The 18,442-nt window shown below is 37.7% G+C and overlaps 1 protein-coding gene across 6 annotated transcripts in view; it reads left to right on the top strand.

Annotated features, from left to right (window-relative positions):
* Positions 1 to 18,442, top strand: part of KIAA0825 (KIAA0825 ortholog) — a 549,915-nt gene that overhangs the window by 245,320 nt on the left and 286,153 nt on the right. For all 6 annotated transcript variants that reach the window (XM_069085102.1, XM_069085097.1, XM_069085101.1 and 3 more), the window contains 2 exons: positions 10,971 to 11,204; positions 17,366 to 17,774. In XM_069085102.1, the coding sequence (XP_068941203.1) occupies positions 10,971 to 11,204; positions 17,366 to 17,774 (643 nt within the window). The remainder of the gene's footprint in view (positions 1 to 10,970; positions 11,205 to 17,365; positions 17,775 to 18,442) is intronic.

Raw genomic sequence — 18,442 nt, 5'->3', positions numbered from 1 at the left:
AGCTGACTCCCAAAGGAGAAGGATGTAGTTCAATGTTTTTGTCTTAAGTGTGTCACACTAATCATTTGCAAGAGGACTAGGTGCTTAAAACTTTTCATTGTATGTGTCTTCCAGCCTCCATCCCCACAAGCAGTATATAGGCAACTTTATGTATTTGTCTTCAACCTGATTCTATCTAAGTAATAGATATTACTTTAGTAGTACATATTCTATAGTTAGGTTGTATCTCCTGGCTCCCATATATTTCCCTCATCCTTTCCCTTTTACACAAAATATGACAGTTTTCTTTTTGAGAAAAGGAGCAGATCAGAAACCTATTGAGTTAGTCATGTAGCCTTTATAGTACTTAAAAGCAACTTTGAAAATGACCCAGCTGTTTTGAGGAGGTTCTAGGGAAGCAAGAACAGACCTGTGCCATGTGGTTATAAAAATACAGTGACACCCACTTTTCAACATAATGATAGCTGGCAATTATATAGTGCTTTAAGGTTTGGAAAGTACTTTACAGGTATTATCTCATTTTTCCCATAATAACCCTGGTAAGTAGGTGCTATTATTATCCTCATTTTACAGATGAAGAAACTGAGACAGAGAGTAAGTGACTTGCCCACGACCACACAGCTACTAAGTTCCCAAGGCTGGATTTGAATCCAAGTTTTCCTCATTGCAGGCCCAGCATTCTATCCATCTACCCTGTTAAGCTTTTAAGCCAGTTTCTACCTTTAGTCTAATCTGTACTGAAAATAACCCAGATAGTAACAGAAATCAGTAACTAGGAAGGGAAAGTAAAACTGCCACTTGAAACTCATATCTTTTATTTCTCTATCCTTTTCCTTTTTTATGTATAAGAAAATTATAATAATGAAACAACATACTCAAATTTCTGGAATGTAGTTGAAGTGGTCTTCAGGGAGAAAATAATATCCATATAGATATATATTAACAAAAATATAAAAGGATAGTATGTAGATAGAACCAAATATGTATTTAAACAACTAGAAAACTAAACACAAAATAGGAGATATTTGACAATTAAAGGAGAAATACATACATCAGAAAAGTAAGTAAAACTAAAAGTTCTTTTTCCTAAAAGACTAACAAAACTGAAAAAACCTTTACCTACTCTGATTAAAAAGACAGCAGAAAATCAAATTAATAAAATAGTAAATGAGGAGCATGAAATCCAAACAAAAACAAAAGAAAAATAATAACCAGGAAGCATTATACACAATTATATATTAATGAAACTGAGAATGCAAAATATGAGAATGCTTTTGAAATAATACCCAGACTAATAAAGGCTTAAATAACCCACTCTCAGAAAAGGATTTAGATGTTAAAGAACCATCAAAGTGGGAAAGGAACTCATCTCTGGTTCTAAGAGATTCATAGGAGAATTCAACAAAATTTTATGGAAAATAAGTACCCATACTTCAAAAGAGTTCCAAAAAGGTGTGAAAGAAGCCAACCAGAATCCTTTAAAATAAGTTTTCATCCTTTTTTTGAGCTGTCTTTCCACTATCCTCCAGGAAGCTCAGACTAGTTTCTTGAAGAAGATAGAATATATTTTTCATGGTGCCAGACCACTGAATAGAACAGTAGAGGGTCAGGAATGTAGAGGTGTGACTCTCCCAACCACTTAAAAATCCCTTCTCTAGGATTTAATTCAGTGAGCCATAATTCCATTGGTTTGTGTGCCACCAATTGGATTTTAACCCCTGTGCAATTTAGGAGATGGGTTTGAGAATTTTTATGACAGAGAAATACATCATAAGGAGCTAGCCTGGTGATGAGCGTCTAATAACTGAACTAGGCTGGTCCTTAGAAAACACCGAGAGAGCTCACTACTTGGCCTGCACTCATGATCAGTTTCTGCTTAATCGCCCCCACCACAGCTTATGCATCACTGGCTTGGAATCAGAGCACCTGGGTCAGTCTGTGCTCCAGTGGCGTAGCCCCATAAACTCTGGTAGGATTTTAGGGGAGTTTAAAATGTCCTTTTACATCACCAACTTGAGAATCTGCAGCAAGTTATGCTCTTTAGTCTAGGATCCCTCAGGGTTTCCTTCAAATTTAGGATGCGTCTTTCAAGGACTGTGCTGCTTCTGTTTCACCCATTCCTCTTGGAATCCCACAAAATGTATTCCTTGGACTCAGTTAATCAGTTAAGTTGTCTTAATAACTTTAATAAGATGATCAAGTTTCTTAATTAACAGCAAAATACAACTTTCTTAAGAAAACTGTGCTTAAATTGGCAGTAGTTTTAGGGCAAACCCAGCTGAGACAATCAATCCTTCTGTTACAATATCTGCATATTGCAGTTGATACATATAAAATATTCATTTCAGTAAATTATGTCATGTGTCCACATAAAGTGAAAATGCTAAATTATTTTGAACTTCACTGAGGTTCTGCTTTTTGCTTTTATATGAGAGGACCCCAGAATTTAGAAGTAGAAATGGCTTAGAATAATGAAGTGATTTCATAGGTCAGGAAATTGAGGCAGGTCTGGGGCAAGGCACTGGTGTGGCCCAAGCAAGGAATTGCATATTTTCTTTGTGCATTACAGTAATTGTCCAGTGGAGCCTTTGAGTCTTCATAGTAATTCTTGTAACTTATTACAAAATCATACCTGTATGACACAAAAAGATGAATTTGGGGGTGCTTTAAAACATACATGTTTACAAAACATTATATTAAAATATTCCCTCTTACACTCCTCTGTCATGCCTACTTTTATTTTCTCTGCCCAGAAAAATTGAGTGGTCACCCATATAGTTCATAGTGGATAGTAATAGAACAAAGGTTTCTTGCCTTTCTTGTTGAATATTCTTTATTTTTTACCTTGAGATAATTTTTAAAATTTTAAATTAAGAACATTTCTTCTCCTTTTACATTCCATGATGAAATAGCCTTCTTGAAATTACTATTATAAACTTAACAGATACCACAAGGGGATGAGTGAGAATGTAATAAAAAAAAAGAGAGAGACAGAAAGAGAGAGAGAGAGGTAAATTGGTCATATATTCTGATGTGGTCAGAGTTTGGCACAGTATTTTAGTGATTGTTCTTTACTACAGCTTCAGGTAGCCCCTGTTTTCCTCTAGGAGGAGTTTCTAGTCACTAGATAGAAGACATCCCTTTGCCCTGTGATTGAACATGAGATTGCATCAAATAGTTGTGGAATATGAGAGCAACCATATGAAACAGAAATGGTGGCCAAGAAAGAAGAGAAGCGGGTAGTATGACATAGAAGAAGGGTGGAGTGGTAAAGTAGAGCCCCCCCCTAAAAGTCTAGGGAATATAAAACTGGAGGAGAACAGTTGGGTCGAGAGAGAAGAATAACAGAGCTGAGCACTGCGAAAGTTAGAAGTCAGCAGCTAGTCCTAGAGATTCATGGGGTACATAGGAAAAGGCTATGTGGGATGGCCTAGCCAAAGTTGTAGCAGAAGCCAACTCCAAGGCATTATTATTGCTAGCCTCCCTCCTTGAGATTGGAAGAAAAGAAACTCAAGAGGCAGATGGCATTGGATCCAAAGTTTTACTACTAAGGACATGAGTCTGAAAAGATATTGTCCTCTTGCTGTGCTGGGAAGGCATAGAAATTAGAGGAGGATTTGAGTATCACTCCTCTGAGGGCATTGGAGAGGATATTTATTTTGTGTCAGTGCAGAGACATTACAATTTTGTCTTAATTAAATGCTTTCTTGTTTTTGGCTTTGTGTGCCTTTTGTTTAAAAAAAAGTCAGTCGATAAATATTTATTAAGGAATTACTATGTGCCAGGTGCTGTTCTAAGCACTAGGGATATAACGAGAATTATAGGAGTGCCTATCCTCAGGGAGCTCACAATCAAATGAGGAAAGTCAACACATATAGAGGAGCTGAAAAGGATGGGGTCTTATATTGGCAGGAGCTCAGGTTTTAGTCTGAACACTTGATGACCCCAAATACTGTATGGAACTTGGGAAGTTGTAAACAGTCCCAGACATACGTGGGAACCCATAGAGCTTTAACTTTAATATTTCAAAAATGTGATTTCATCCTTTTGACATTACCTCCCCTTAAATGGATCACAGCCACTTGGTGTCTTAATATAGTCCACTTAATGAATTCCTCTGTATTATATATTATATTTGAATTCTTGTTATTTGTTCATACACATATACTTTTTCCTCTTTTTTCTTTCAATTTTTCTTATTATGAGTCATAACTGTTGAAAAATTATTTTAAATCAACTTACATTTTTTATGTTACTTTGGATAGAAAATCATATCAATGCATTGAGGTACATAAGATTCCCTGCAATGGAAAATTTGTCCTCTCTTAAAAAGCATATCTAGAATGACATAACTGCATATGCCATATAAATTGTCAATGAGACTATTCTTTGGGTGTTCTGTACACTCATGCCTTTGCTTCAGACTTTTTATGAAAAGAATTACTAAATATTTTAAGAAGTATCTGAGAAATAATATAGTTTTAAATGTTTACAAGGTGCTCTCTTTCTGTAGTATAACTCACCTCAGTTAACCAGACCTTTTCATCTTAAGTAAAAACTTTTCTCTGAACTTGTTTTTTAAGAGAAGAAGGCCAGAGTGACATAGTAGATAAGAGGGCTCAACTTGGAGTCAGGAAGAACAGGCTTCAGTTCAACATATATGTCACATTCTGGGCAAATCACTTAATCTCTCAGGGCAACTCCCTAAGACTGTAAATTACCAAGAGGTTGCTGATCTAGACCTAAGTTCCTCACACAAGAAAAGAAGTTAAAATTAAAGAGATGTAACAGAATTACCGAATTTATAAGTTAGAAGAGATTTTAGTAGACATCTAGTCCAAGACCAGGAGACTCCTCAATGACAAACCCAACAAGGCATCTCGTCTTTGCTTAAATACCTCCAGTGAGGAGAAGATAGCTCAAATTGTTAGGTGCCTCTTTGCAATTTTCACCCATTGCCTCTAGTTTTGCCTTCTGGGGCCAAAGAAACAAACCTAATCTCTCACAAGACAGCCTTTCATATACTTCAGTTAGTAGCTTTTATTCCCCCTTCTTCCTGTCCATTATGAATCACGTTGATTCATATTGAGCTTGCTGTCCATTAAAACATTCAGATTTTTTTTTCAGTTGAGCTGTGGTATAGCCTTGCTTCTCCCATCTTACCCTTGTGAAATTGATTTCTTAGATTTAAATGTGACAACATTTATCCCTATTAAAATCCATTTTATTAGATGCAGCCCATTTGCTTTGGTTACCATGATTTTTTGGATCCCGACTCTGCCACTGAATTAACTATTCCTCTCAGATTTGTGTCTCCAAAACAAAAAAAAATTTCCAGTGTACATTTTGGGATGATTATGCAATTTTACATAAACAGTGATAAATTAATGGGTCACACTATTGGAAAATTTGGTAAGTAATTATTTTAACCAAGGCACCAGCACTTTGAAAAGTGTCATTTTTGTATATATTAACCATCTATTGAAAAGCCAGTGTATTTATTTTTCTCAATAACTTATATTTATGATCCTGAACAGACATAAGCTAAAGCCCTGAAGTCTTTCCCATTATCATAAGCATCTCTTTTAGAAAAACTTGTTAGTCATTGCCTTGTGACAAGAAAGGGTGTTATAGAAGAAAGCTGAGCTATTTGACAAATCTCTAGCATAGTTTGAGAACCACAGAAAGATACTACCTTTTCACCACTTATTTGTTGTTATGTGAAAAATCAGTGTCCAATTATATTCACTTTTCAATTCAATTATATTCACCTTTTTAATACCATAATTTCATTTTTTAAAAAGAAAAACATAAGATCCCTAGCATTTAAAAAGTGTTTTCCAGAACATCTTCTATCTTCAAGAATAACCAAATGACTCAGGATAGATATGGAAAGCATCTGTATCATCTAGTCAGTCCCTTTATTATACAGAGGATGAAGGGGAAGTACAAAGAGGCTAAGACCAGGACATGCATCAAGTCAGAGGCAGGACCAGAAAAAGAACCTAGATCTCCTGACCACCAGTCCTGGACTTACATTTAATGCAAGAAAATTCACCTAGATTATAGACAACTGGAAATGACCATTGACAAATCATACAGTAAGAAAATTGGTGCTTGGTTCCCCATGGCATCAGGTCTTTTTATTCATAATTGAAGAGAAAGATTTCTTCCTCTTTTGTTCTCAGATGCAACCCTAGTTTGATTAGCAATTTGTCTGGCCTTTTCCCAGTCAATAGCCATCTACTTTATTTCCAGTTCTTTGCCACCACAAAAAGTACTGCTATAAATATTTTGGCAAACATGGAGTCTTTCTTTTTTTCAACAAACTCCATGGGGAAGTTTCTCAGAGTCATTTCCATCAACTGCCAACCAATTAGAAGGTAGGCAATCCAGCCAAGTTGAAGCACCAAGAGACAACATGTCAAAACCATTACCATCACCTCGATCACCATCTCCCCTTAGACCCTGATACACATAGCCCACAGCCCTGAATCCACAAGCCTTTGGAATATAACCCTGCTTCCAGCCAGCTTCCTTCAGTTATCATCCTGGGAAGCAATCGCTGTGGAGATGTAGCCTGGCCACGCTACTCTCAGAAAACAGAGTTCTTGCCACCCAAGTCTTTGGCACTGTCAAATACTTCAGCATCAGAGGCCGATAAGATTTTATCAGTAAAAATAGCATGGAACATTTACATTTGACTCTAAGTTGAAATTTAACTTGTATATGATCTCTCTGATTAATATATGAATGCCTTTAGATCAGGGACTATCCTTTCTATTTTTATTTCCAGTGCATAGTACATTTCATTGTTCAGTTGTTTCAGCCATGTGCAACTCTTCCTGACCCCATTTGAGGTTTTCTTGGCAAAGATACCAGAGTGGTTTGCCATTTCCTTTTCTAGCTCATTTTACAGGTGAGGACTGAGGCAAAGAGAATTAAGTGACTTGTCCAGGGGGACACAACTAGTAAGTGTCTGAGGTCTGATTTAAAATCACAAAGGTGAGTCTTCCTGACTCCAGGCCCAGGATTCTTTCCACTGTACCACCTAGCTGCCTTCTTTGCACATAGTAAATGCTTAATATTTACTTAGTGATATTTATTCAGTTAGTGTAATCTCTGGGTCAAAGAGTATTTCAGCCATCATATTTGCACAATTCCACATTGTTTTCCAGAATAGTTACATTAATTCATAGCTTCATCAGCAATGCATTAATCAGTCAATCAATATGCATGTAATAAGGACCTGGTATGTGCCAGGCACTGTGCTGAGCATTAGGGAAACAAAAAGAGTCCTTGCCTTCAAGAAGCTTACAGTTCCTCTCTGATGAGGGAGATAATATGCCAACACATATATACAGATAAATTCCAGAGCCAAGAGATGGAGTGGTTTGTTCATGGATGTGTCAATGGATCAATGGATGTCATGTGTAAATGGTGTCAATGGATCAAAGAGTGAGGTGAAGACTGGATAGGAAGGAGGGGGCTGAGTTATGAAGGGCTTTGAACGTTAAATGGAGCATTTTGTGTTTATTTCTGGAGGCAATAGGGAGCCAATGGCATTTACTGAGTAGGAGGCTGACATGATCAAACCTATGCTTCAGTGTCTGAATGGAGGATAGATTGGAGTGGAGAGAAGAGACCTGAGGCAGGCTGACCCACCAGCGGTGAAGGCCTGCCTCAACATGAGAGTGATGGCACTGTCAGGAGAGAAGGAAGTGTATTTGGGAGATGTTACAGAGCTGAAATTGGCAGACCTTGGCAACAGATTGGATCTGGGAGTGGGGGGGAGGGTGGTGTGAGAGATAGTCAGGAAGCTAGGCTGACTCCTAGACTGAGCTGGGCAACTAGGAGCATGGTCTTGTCCTCTGCAGTAACAGGGGAGGAAAGACAGTGAGTGTTATTTTTGACATAGCGAGTTTCAGGTGTCTACCGGACATCCAGTTTTAATTATCTGAAACCCAGCTGGAGATTCCAAATTGGACATAAGCAGAGTGTTTGGGGCAGGATAGGTCGATTTGAGAAATCATCAGCATGGTCATTAAATCCATGGGAGCTGATGAGATCACCAAATGAGAGTGAAGAGGGACAAGAGATGTGGGCCCCAGGACAGAACCCTGGGGGATGCCTGCAGTTAGAGGGTATGATGCAGGGCGAGATCCAGCAAAGAGACAGAGGAGTGTCAGGTAGCTGGAGAAGCAGGACAGTGTGGCATCCTGAAAATCGAGAGAGAAGAGAATAGGAAGGAGGTGATTGATAGTGTCAGATGCTGCAGAGGTCAAGGAGAACGAGGACTTAGAAAAGGCCGTTGGATTTGGCAACTAAGATCACTAGGAACTTTGGAGAGAGCAATTTCAGTGGAATGATAAGGTTGGAAGCTGGATTACAAAGAGTTAAGAAGACAATGAGAGAAAATAAAGTGAAGGCACCTATTATAGAGGATGTTTTGGATTTTAGCTACAAAAAGCAGGAGAAATATAGGATGGGGGTGGGTAGGTGGCACAGTGAATAGAGCACTGGCCCTGCAGTCAGGAGTACCGGAGTTCAAATCCAGCCTGAGATGCTTAACACAAAAACTAGCTGTGTGACCTTGGGCAAGTCACTTAACCCCAATTGCTCTCCAAAAAAAGGAAAAAAAATATAGGATGATAGCAGGGATGGAAAGATCAAGTGAGAGTTTTTCAGGATGGTGAAGACATGGGCAGATTTGTAGGCAATAGGGAGGGAATGAACCGGTAGACAGGGAGAGGTTGAAAATAAGTGAAAGAGTGAGAATGATAGAGGGTGCAATCTGTTGGAGTAGTTGGGATGGAATGGGATTGCTTGAGCAAGTAGAAGCGTTAGCTTTGGTCAGGAGTGCAACTACATCATTTTGTGAGTTGGGGTAAAGGCAGAGGTAGTGATAGAAGGCATCTGAGTAGTAGGGGATGAGGAAGAGGGGAGAACAGGAACTCACAGAAAATATAAAACATGAAGCAGAATTCTCAGCTGAGAGAATTTGGTGGGGGGGGGGAGCCATGGAAGATTTGAGGAGAGATAAAAAGGTTTGGAAGGGTTTCTGTGGAGAGTAGGATTGCAAATTGTTAAGGGTAGTAGAGTAGGATTGCCTAGCAGCAGTGAGGGCTTGGTTGAGATTGTAAATAAATTTGTAGTAGACCCAGTCAGCACAGTTGCATAATTTTCTCCATCTTCATTCAGCAGCATGTGTATAGGAGCAAAGGCAGAATATGCTGGGAGTGAGCCAAGGTTTAGGATTTCCTGGGCATAATCAGTGATATGATAAGTGGGCTAGGGATTCAAGAGAGAAGAACAGTGAGGTTGAATTGGTTCCCCAAGGGGTTGAGCTGGGAAGAATGGCTAATTCAGGTGAGATTATGTGAGAGAGAATTGAGGAGTCATATAGATGAAGAGCAGGGTTTTATAAGGGAAGGGAGAGGGAGGGGTGAAAAGTCAGTGGATTATTGTTAGATTAGGGGATTTTGGAATTCTTGTCTAATATGATGGTGTAGCCTTACTCCTTACCAAGGCTAACCCCTCTACTTATTCAAGCAATCCCATTTTATCTGATCTCTTCCAACAGATTGCCCCTTCTATCATCTCCAATCTTTCAAACGCTGCCAGGATTTGAATTCCTGAATAGCATGAACCTCAAAGGAAGAGAGTGATAGAAGTAGGAGAACCTGAGAGCGGTGATGAGTGACAATGGGCAAGGGCTATTCCATCACTCCTGCCTCAGTGAGTTGAGAATGAGTGAGGGTGAAGCCCCTTCTGGAAGTGTACTGAGTGGCCACAGAGCTTGTCAGAAGGGAGTCAGTTTTCAGCAATAGCTAGTAGATAGAAAGAATGGGAGAGGAAAAGATTTAAGATGAAGGGACATGAGTTGCCTATGGAACAAGCATTCCAGAAGGTAAGGTGGAAAGGCTGGGTGGAGTTTGGTTGAAAATTTGGGGTGGGAATGTTGAGGGAGATGAGAATGAAGAATGCAGTGGTGGGGGTTGGAGGATGGAGTTGATCTACAGGAGTTCAGAGTCACTGGGATATGAAGGCTATGACAAGGTATAGAACATTCATCATTGAGTGCAGGATGCCACTTGTCTTCCTAACAGAGATTAGAAGTCAGACTGGATGCAAGAGATTGGACACATACAGTCGAATGGTCAGATATGAGGCCTCACCTCACAACTCCTCACCCTCCAAAGTCTGGAATTAGACAATGTACTTGTCTTTCTATAATCCCTCCAACATTGACTATATATCTTTGTCATCTTTCCCAATTTTCTGATTGTGTGGTGAAACCTCAGGGCTGTTTTGAATTCCATTTCTACTATTATTAGTGATTTGAAGTATTCTTTCATATGTGGTTGTTTATAATTTGTAAATCTTCTTTTTGAAATTTTTGTTCATATCCATTGACCACTTCTCTACTGAAGAATGGGTTTGGTCTTTTATTTTTCTCTTAATTGTCTACATATCTTGGATATCAAACCTTTATCAGAGAAATTTGATACAAATTTTTTTGTTTTTGTTTTCTCAATCAACCACTTCCCTTCTTATATTAGATACATGCATTTTGTTTGTATAGAAACTTTTAGTTTTCAGGTAATTGAAGTCATTTTATTATTTTGTAATTTCATCTGTCCCTTGTTTGGTTACGAACACATCCCCTGTACATAAGTTATAAAAAGTACGCGATCTCCTTCTGCTAGTTTTTGTCTATTTGCTTATTCGTTCATTTTTATGGTATGATCATCTTTGCTATTCAAGTCATTTCCCCCACCTCTTATTTTGGATCTCTCCAGAAATATAATTTTAAGTTGTGAATTTCTCTTCTTTACTTGAACCTTAATCTAGCTTATTATGAAATTATTGTTCTTATCCAAAAAAAAAAAAGAGGCACAAGTGATTACAACATTTCCTTCCATCTCTATGGCTCTCCCCCCATCCCACCCCCGCCCCCGGATTTGCAGCTAAAAGTAACATGGAATCTGAACCAGAGGTCATCAGATGCTTGAAGGTGACATTGACTGAGAAGGTCAAGAGCATCATAAAGCAAATAACTTCATTGATGACTTCATGGGAAGCGTCAGGAAGCTGTGGAGCATACCTACACAAGCAAGCCTTTCCTGAAAGTTTACTTAAAACAATTCCAAAGGAATGGAGTTACAGTCCAAAAGAAATGAAAAGAAAAGAATTGGGGAAAGGTAAGTAAGTGTCCCTTCACATTATAACAACAGCAGACAGGAAAAATTATTTCCTATTGTGTTTAGTTTTATCAATGAAGTTTTATCAGTTTTATCAGTGAAGAATTAGAATTACTAAGAAGCATGAATATAAGAAAAGATGATTTCTCAACCACAGCGAAATGTTTAAGTGCTTTCATTTTCTTTACCATGAGTCATAGGATGAAAGAAACTAGAAATGACAATAGCATTGAAACATGTTTTACATCTGACAGCCAGTTTAGCATTTGTTCCTACATTATGCTATGTCATCTTTTTTTTTTCCCACCTCCCTAGTTTTTGCAACATGTTACACAGTTCTAGGGCAGCTAGGTGGAGCAGTGAATAGAGTGCCAAGCCTAGAGTATGGAGGACTCATCTTTCTGAATTCAAATCTGGTCTCAGATACTTCCTAGCTATGTGACCCTGGGCAAGTCACTTCCCCCTGTTTGCCTCAGTTTCCCCATCTGTAATATGAGCTGATGAAGGAAATGGCAAACCACTCCAGTATCTTTGCTAAGAAAACCCCAAATGGGATCAGGAAGAGTTAGACATGACTGAAACAATTGAACAATACCACATGCAATTCTTACTAATTTCTTTAGGAAGCTATTGTATAACAAAATCCTTACTATTAAGATTGATCTGAAATTCAGCTTATATCTTCTTTCCATTATTTTTTTTCTGAATCATGTCACATGTCTGCACTAGCTATCTTAAGCTCAAAAAGCAGTGTACAACCCAGTCATTGCACGTATACTTTTCTTTTTCTTTTTTGCTTTTTGGAGGGGGGAAGTCAGGGCAATTGGAATTAAGTGGCTTGCCCAAGGTCACACAACTAGTAAGTGTTAAATGTCTGAGGCTGGATTTGAACTCAGGTCCTCCTGACTCTAGGGCCTGTGCTATATTCACTGTGCCACCTAGCCACCCCAACACATACACTTTTGACAGACTATTCTCTTCTAATGCAAACAGTTCAAAACACCATATATTATACCTGTTTGGGGCATTAATTACCTCAGGTACATTTAATGGGCATTAATTTTGGTGTATTCTTGAATGTGTTTAGTTGAATGCACATGGGGCAATATGGTACAGTGGCTTAAATATTAGACCAGTAATTATAAAGACTCTAGTTCAAATCCTGTCTTAGATACTTACTAGTTATGTGACTCTGAAATCCATGTGCCTGTACCTCTCTGAGCCTGTTTCCTCATTCTTATAATGGGGATTCCAGTAATGCTCTCAGGGTAGTTGTGAGGACCAAGTGACATAATATATGCAAAGGCCTTAGTAAACCTTAAAGTGCTATTTAAAAAAAAAAGGGCATGTGTGGGGGGTAACTATTGTTATTTTCATTGTTCTACTTATCAATTCCAAATTTTTCTTTTCTAGTTATTCATTCTAAATTGTTCCTTCCTTAGTCATTTCTACTTTTTTAGATTTTTCACTTTGCCTCCTTAATGCCCTTTTTTTTTTTTAAGGCATCTTCATACTTGGATATTTTAAAATTTCACAATAAAATCATTTCCTCATATGTTAATTATTCAAGTAAAATTTTTCTCATCTGCTTTACGCTTAGTTTTCTGATACCAAATACTCTGGCAACACATGTTTCTTCAGTTATTCTCTGTATATATCTTGAATAATAGGTAGTTCTCTCACTACAACCTTACATTACAAACACAAATCAAATTTTTTATCTGTGACCTTTTATATCAATGCTTTAATTCCATCCAAGGACTATGAAATTGCCCTTGAATCCTGTAAAGCCATTTAATTGAAATCAGAAAATGTCAAATTTTCATTACTAAAGTTCTTCCTGGTCTGAAAGTTGTTGCTATCTTTCTTTCATTCTGTCTTTGGGACATTTCATATATCTTATGGCTTTCTTGAAGTCATGGTTATTTTAACCCATTAAATCACATGTGCAATGCAATTTTTTAAAATGGTTCTCAAACTCTTATTACTCTCCATGTTCTTCCTTCCTACTTTTATCAATCCAGTTCTGAATTCATTCCTGCCCTCATCACCTTTTGGAAAAACAAAATAAAAAAAACCAGCCAGAATTAATCTGGATAGACACTTTGGCAGCTATTTGTTTCTTCCATTTCTATAGGCTGTTCCTTCTTAGTCCAAAAGGTGAAGGATTCTATGAAAGAGGATCAGTAACACATTCTTATTACCCTGAAATGGCCAGTGTCCTGACCAATGAATTGGGAATTGTGCATTATGGTCAAAAGGATTGTTGGGGTTTTCTGTCTGAGGCAACACTTTACCTTGAAACTTGCACTGTTCCAGGAATATAACATTTAGCTAATCAAATCGGAGTACCAGACCTCACAGTAAACATATATATATATATATATATATATATATATATATATAAGCTATAGACTCCCTATAACTTTACCATACTTTCCACCATGTACCTGCTGGTGGTCAAATATCATTAACCTGTGGACTCTAATTATAGGGGATCCTCTATCACCCCCAAGCTATAGTCTAAACTCATGTTTTCCTGTAAAGGCAGTTGGGTCTCTCTTCCCTTTGGGGGTTGTACTGCACCCTGGACTATTAAGGTAGTAGCATTTTTTAATCCCTCAGAGCTTCACTGAATACAGAGCACAGGCTTTAGGCTTGAAAATTTTCTAGTTGACATTTATATTAGGTTTCAGAAGACTTTTCAGTATCCAGAGGATGGTACTTAGCAATTTTTCCAATACCAATCTGTGTGTAGATTTGAATTCATTTCCCATTCTATGACTAAGTAAATTTTTAGAATCAAATCAAGAAATACTTACTGAACAACTATTTCATTTTGGTAGGCCCTAGGGACCGAAGGGTTGCCAAGAGGTATAGGGAACTTACATAAATATTTAAACAGTTACATAACAAGGGAAAAAAATGTAAAACACTTAAAAAGAAAAGATGTCACAAAGCAATAGATTAAGAAAGTAGCCTTTCTTATTGTCTCTAGCCCTTGTCTCTTTAAGTAAAGAGACAGATTATTTTCATCTATTTTGGCACCAAATTTCACACATTCATAACAATTCTTCCAGTTCTTAATGTTTTTTTGAATAGATTACCTCAGGAGTGGGATGTGTGATAAAATGTCACATTAAATATGTCCCTCTTGGAGGGGGTTTGCACCTTTTGGAATAGAAGAAAACTTGATAATTAAATGTTACAAATATCTCTCAAAATCTCTTCCCTGTATTTTATCATTGATATTAGTATACTTTGTTTACTATTATAAAAGCAAAATCAGTATCTTGAGTTTATATAATACCTTTTTTTCTTCTAAAACTAATTGCTTTGAATCCATTTTTTTTTTTTTGCAGATTATAAGCTCCATCAGGGCAAGGAGATATATGTTCAATTATATCCTCAGTGCTCAGCACAGTGCTTTTCAGACAGCAGAGAATTAATGTTTGTTGAATTAAATCCAATTTCACATCCAAATTCAATTAACAGTCAATCAGCACTTATTAATAATTATAATAACTAGAATTTGTGTTGTACTTGAAGGTTTGTGAAGTGCTTTAAGTGACTTGCCCAGACTTATACAGCTAGTAAATGTTTGAGGCTGGATTTGAATTCAAGACTTCCTAACTCTCGATCTAACACTCTATACATTGCACTACCCAGCTGCCTCCATACTAATGTGTTAGGCACTGTGCTAAGCAAAAGGGATATGAAGAAAGTCAAAATGCTGTCTCTACTCTCAAGGAGTTCACATTCCAGTGGGGAAAACAATATGTAAATAACTATAAACATACCGGATATGTAGGCATTTATATTGTTCAAGTACAATTTGTGTGTTCATGTGTGTATGTGTATATACACACATATGTGTACATATACATGTATAAATGTGTGCATATAGCCAATGCAGAGGCACAGAGACCAGAGATGGAGATGGAGTGTTTTGTAAAAAAGAGAGCACATAGGTCAGTGTAGATGAGTCTTAGAGCACGGAGAGAAATAAACTCTAAGAAGGCTGAAAAGATAGAAAATAATCAAGTGTGAAGGTCTTAAATGCCCAACTAAGGACTTTTGTTTGATCCTGAAAGTATAGAAAGTGGCTTGAGTTTATTGGGGGGCTCAGGGGCAGGGTGGGGGAGAGGAGATGGCATCCTCAGAGCTGTGCTTTAGGAAGATCATTTTGGCAGCAGAGTGGGGAGGGATGAGCCAGGGAAACCAATTTGAAGGCTATTGCAATAGTCCAGGTAAGAAGTGATGACATCCTCTTGTACCAGGATAGTGGCTTTGTGAATGGACAGAAGGAGAGATACACAAATACTATGAGATGTGAAGGTAAAAATAACAACTTATTGGATTAGTGGGGTGAATATGTATAAGGAGTCAAACATGATGCTGAGGTTATGGGCCTGAGTGACTAGAAAGATAATGGTACCCTTGACAGTAATAGGGGAGGATTTAGGAGGAAAGATAATGAACTCTGTTTTGGACATGTTGAATTTGAGATGCTTATGGGATGTCCAGTTCAAGATGTCCAAAAGACAATTGGGTGACATATGACTAACTCAGGAGACTAGGTCTTGTAATACATAAATTTGTGAATCATTTTCATAGAGATGATAATTGAACTCATCTGTGATGATGAGATCACCAAGCAAGATTCACAAATATCTGTTGAGCACATAGTTTAGATTCACAGGCATGGCAAGATAATAAACAGTCTAAGAGTCACTTACAGGTAGATAATACTGCAAGGTATGAATGTAAGATTAGTTAAAGATTTGTATGTGTTGAATTGCAAATGACTGATATAGTGAATAAAGTCAGTGAGTTAAGAAAAAGGACAGACCACTATGGCATGGAGTGGGTTAGATATATTCCATGACAGAGTGACTTGAATTGAGATGCATAAGTAAGATTCAGATAGGTTCAGAGAGAGGGAGATGATGTTACATTAGGAAAAGCAGCTTGGGCAGAAGCTCAGTGGGGGAAAGAACAAGGAGCAGTCAGTGGACAATTTGACTGAAACAGAAAATTCAGGTGGGCAAATTAGAAAACGAGATTGGAAAGGAAAGTTAATGCTAATTGTGAAGGACTTTGAATTCAAGGCTAAGTAGGGGACACTGCAGGTAGTGGGAGTCCAATTAACATTATTGAGACAGAGATGTAATAGAAGAGGTTATGAAGATTAACCTAGATTGTAGAAGATGGGTCAGAAGGGGGAAAGAGTGAAAAAAGGGAGACCAATTAAGAAAGCATTGTAATAGTATTAGAGTTAGAGGAAAGCCAAAACTAGAATGGCAGTGATGTAAATGGAACAGAAAGGACATTAATAGGGGAAAATTGAGAGGGCATGCTGATTGATGATTGGATGGTGAGGTGTGGGGCAGAGAAGGAGGAAAGAGTCAAAAGTCCTTGGGGAGCTGGTTTTGGAGAGAGTAAGTTCATGAACTTACTTTGTTGAGTGTATGTTGAGTCTTTAAGTCATTTAAATAGAAGTATTAAGCAGGAAGTTGAAGATAGGAAAGGGATTTGGACCAAACCTTGGGAGTCATCAGCTCAGGTGATAATTACTGAAGACTGAGATCTTTGAGGAAATTAATTTAGGGAGAGAAATTTAAGGTTAAGAACTGGGTAAGTATGAGGAGGAAAACTGTTTGTGGATTTAGGGGTATTTCAAGGAAGAGGAAATGGCAAAGAAAACAGAAGAAAAATAGTTATAGGTGTAGGAAGCAATCCAGGATAGGATAGTATTGTAGACATAAAAGAGACCAGCAAGGTAGTCAGTGGTGCCATGTATTGAGATAGATCAATCAGTAGGAATGAATACTAAGGAAAGACATTGAATTTGTTGTTGGGAGTCATTGGGGACCTTGGTAATGTGGCTCGAAGCAAAAGCCTTAATTCTGAGTTTTCATGCCTTTCATTGTTCAAAAACGGATTGGGAGATGCTTAAATCCAAATTCTCGAACTGAAGCATGATATAGTACAGTAGAGGCCAGATAGAGTACCTACTGTCTGAAGATGTTAAGCACTTTATCTTCCCAACAATTTTCTCCACAAAAATTAGACATCCCCCCATACAACACTCCAAACAGCACAGTGATAGAACGAGAATGTTAGTGTTAATCATACCTTTGCTTCCTTTTTTTCTCCAGGCTTCACAAGGTTTGCAGCTCAGGCGGTATCTATTGTAATCAGCGAGTTACCCACCGTGATTGCATGTTTGCCTCCCCCAATTAAGTACTTCTTTTTTCTGTCTGAGAGAAAAATGTCAAAAAACTTTGTTGAATTGAAGAAAACTGGTCTGCTTGTCTGGAACCTGATTGTAATTATATGTCGGATAGTTGAGGATGGAAACACCTTGGAATTTTTAACGGGTGCCTTGCTTGACAGTTGGAGTAAAGAGAAACTCGGTTTAGTTTGTGTGTGTTTAGAAAGCATTATGGGAAAGCAGAAAAGTAGCCCTAATCAAGTGACCCAGCGGGTTATACACAGAATTGAGCAGCAAAAACCAAACTGGATTGAAAGCCAGTTGCTGAAAGCAAGAAAATTGATCACAGAATGGTAAGCAGCATGTGCTATTTTCAAATGATGTTTTTCTTTCAGTGGGCTTATTCAAACACATTCACAATGGGAGCTTACAAACAAACAAAAACTGTGGTCACGTGGGCAGGAACAGTGATTTTTCTAATTTGGTTTTTCACTTGGGGAATTTTGTTCAGCAAAGAAAAGATAAGCTATTCCTTAAAAACTAGATTGTTAGAAAGTCCTTACCTTAAAATTTCAACTACAGCTGATACACTAAAAGAAGAGACTTCTTTAGTCATCACCTTAAGATTTCTAATTTAAAAGATAGACTGGGAGATTACTGGGGAGAATTCAGAGAATCAGAGAATTCAGTTTTGATCTTTTCCATTGTGCAAACAATAACAGTTTACTAAATAAATTGTGACATGGAGATTGAATTAACAATTTAGACAATGGATATAAAGGACCTTTTTTTGCTTTCTCTGCTACCAATTTAAGGGAAAAAGATACTTTTCATCTGGTAACATGAGAGTCCTAGAGGGAGATTGGGTGTATCAGACTAGGGCAATAAATAAACCTGTCTGTTTCAGTAGGAAGAATCAACTTTCCCACAGATTTGCTACCAAGGCTAAATGGTTTATACTATTGTGAGGATTTTAAGGCTGCTTGGCGTATTTAAATATGCAAATACAGTTCTCTTGAAT

Source organism: Petaurus breviceps, unplaced genomic scaffold (assembly GCF_028583685.1).
Source record: "Petaurus breviceps papuanus isolate PSGF00001 unplaced genomic scaffold, PetGlider_PUasm1.0 175, whole genome shotgun sequence".
In the NCBI taxonomy this organism is placed as follows: domain Eukaryota; kingdom Metazoa; phylum Chordata; class Mammalia; order Diprotodontia; family Petauridae; genus Petaurus; species Petaurus breviceps.
Note: the sequence above shows the minus strand (reverse complement) of the source record. Positions and strands in the feature narration are given on the sequence as shown.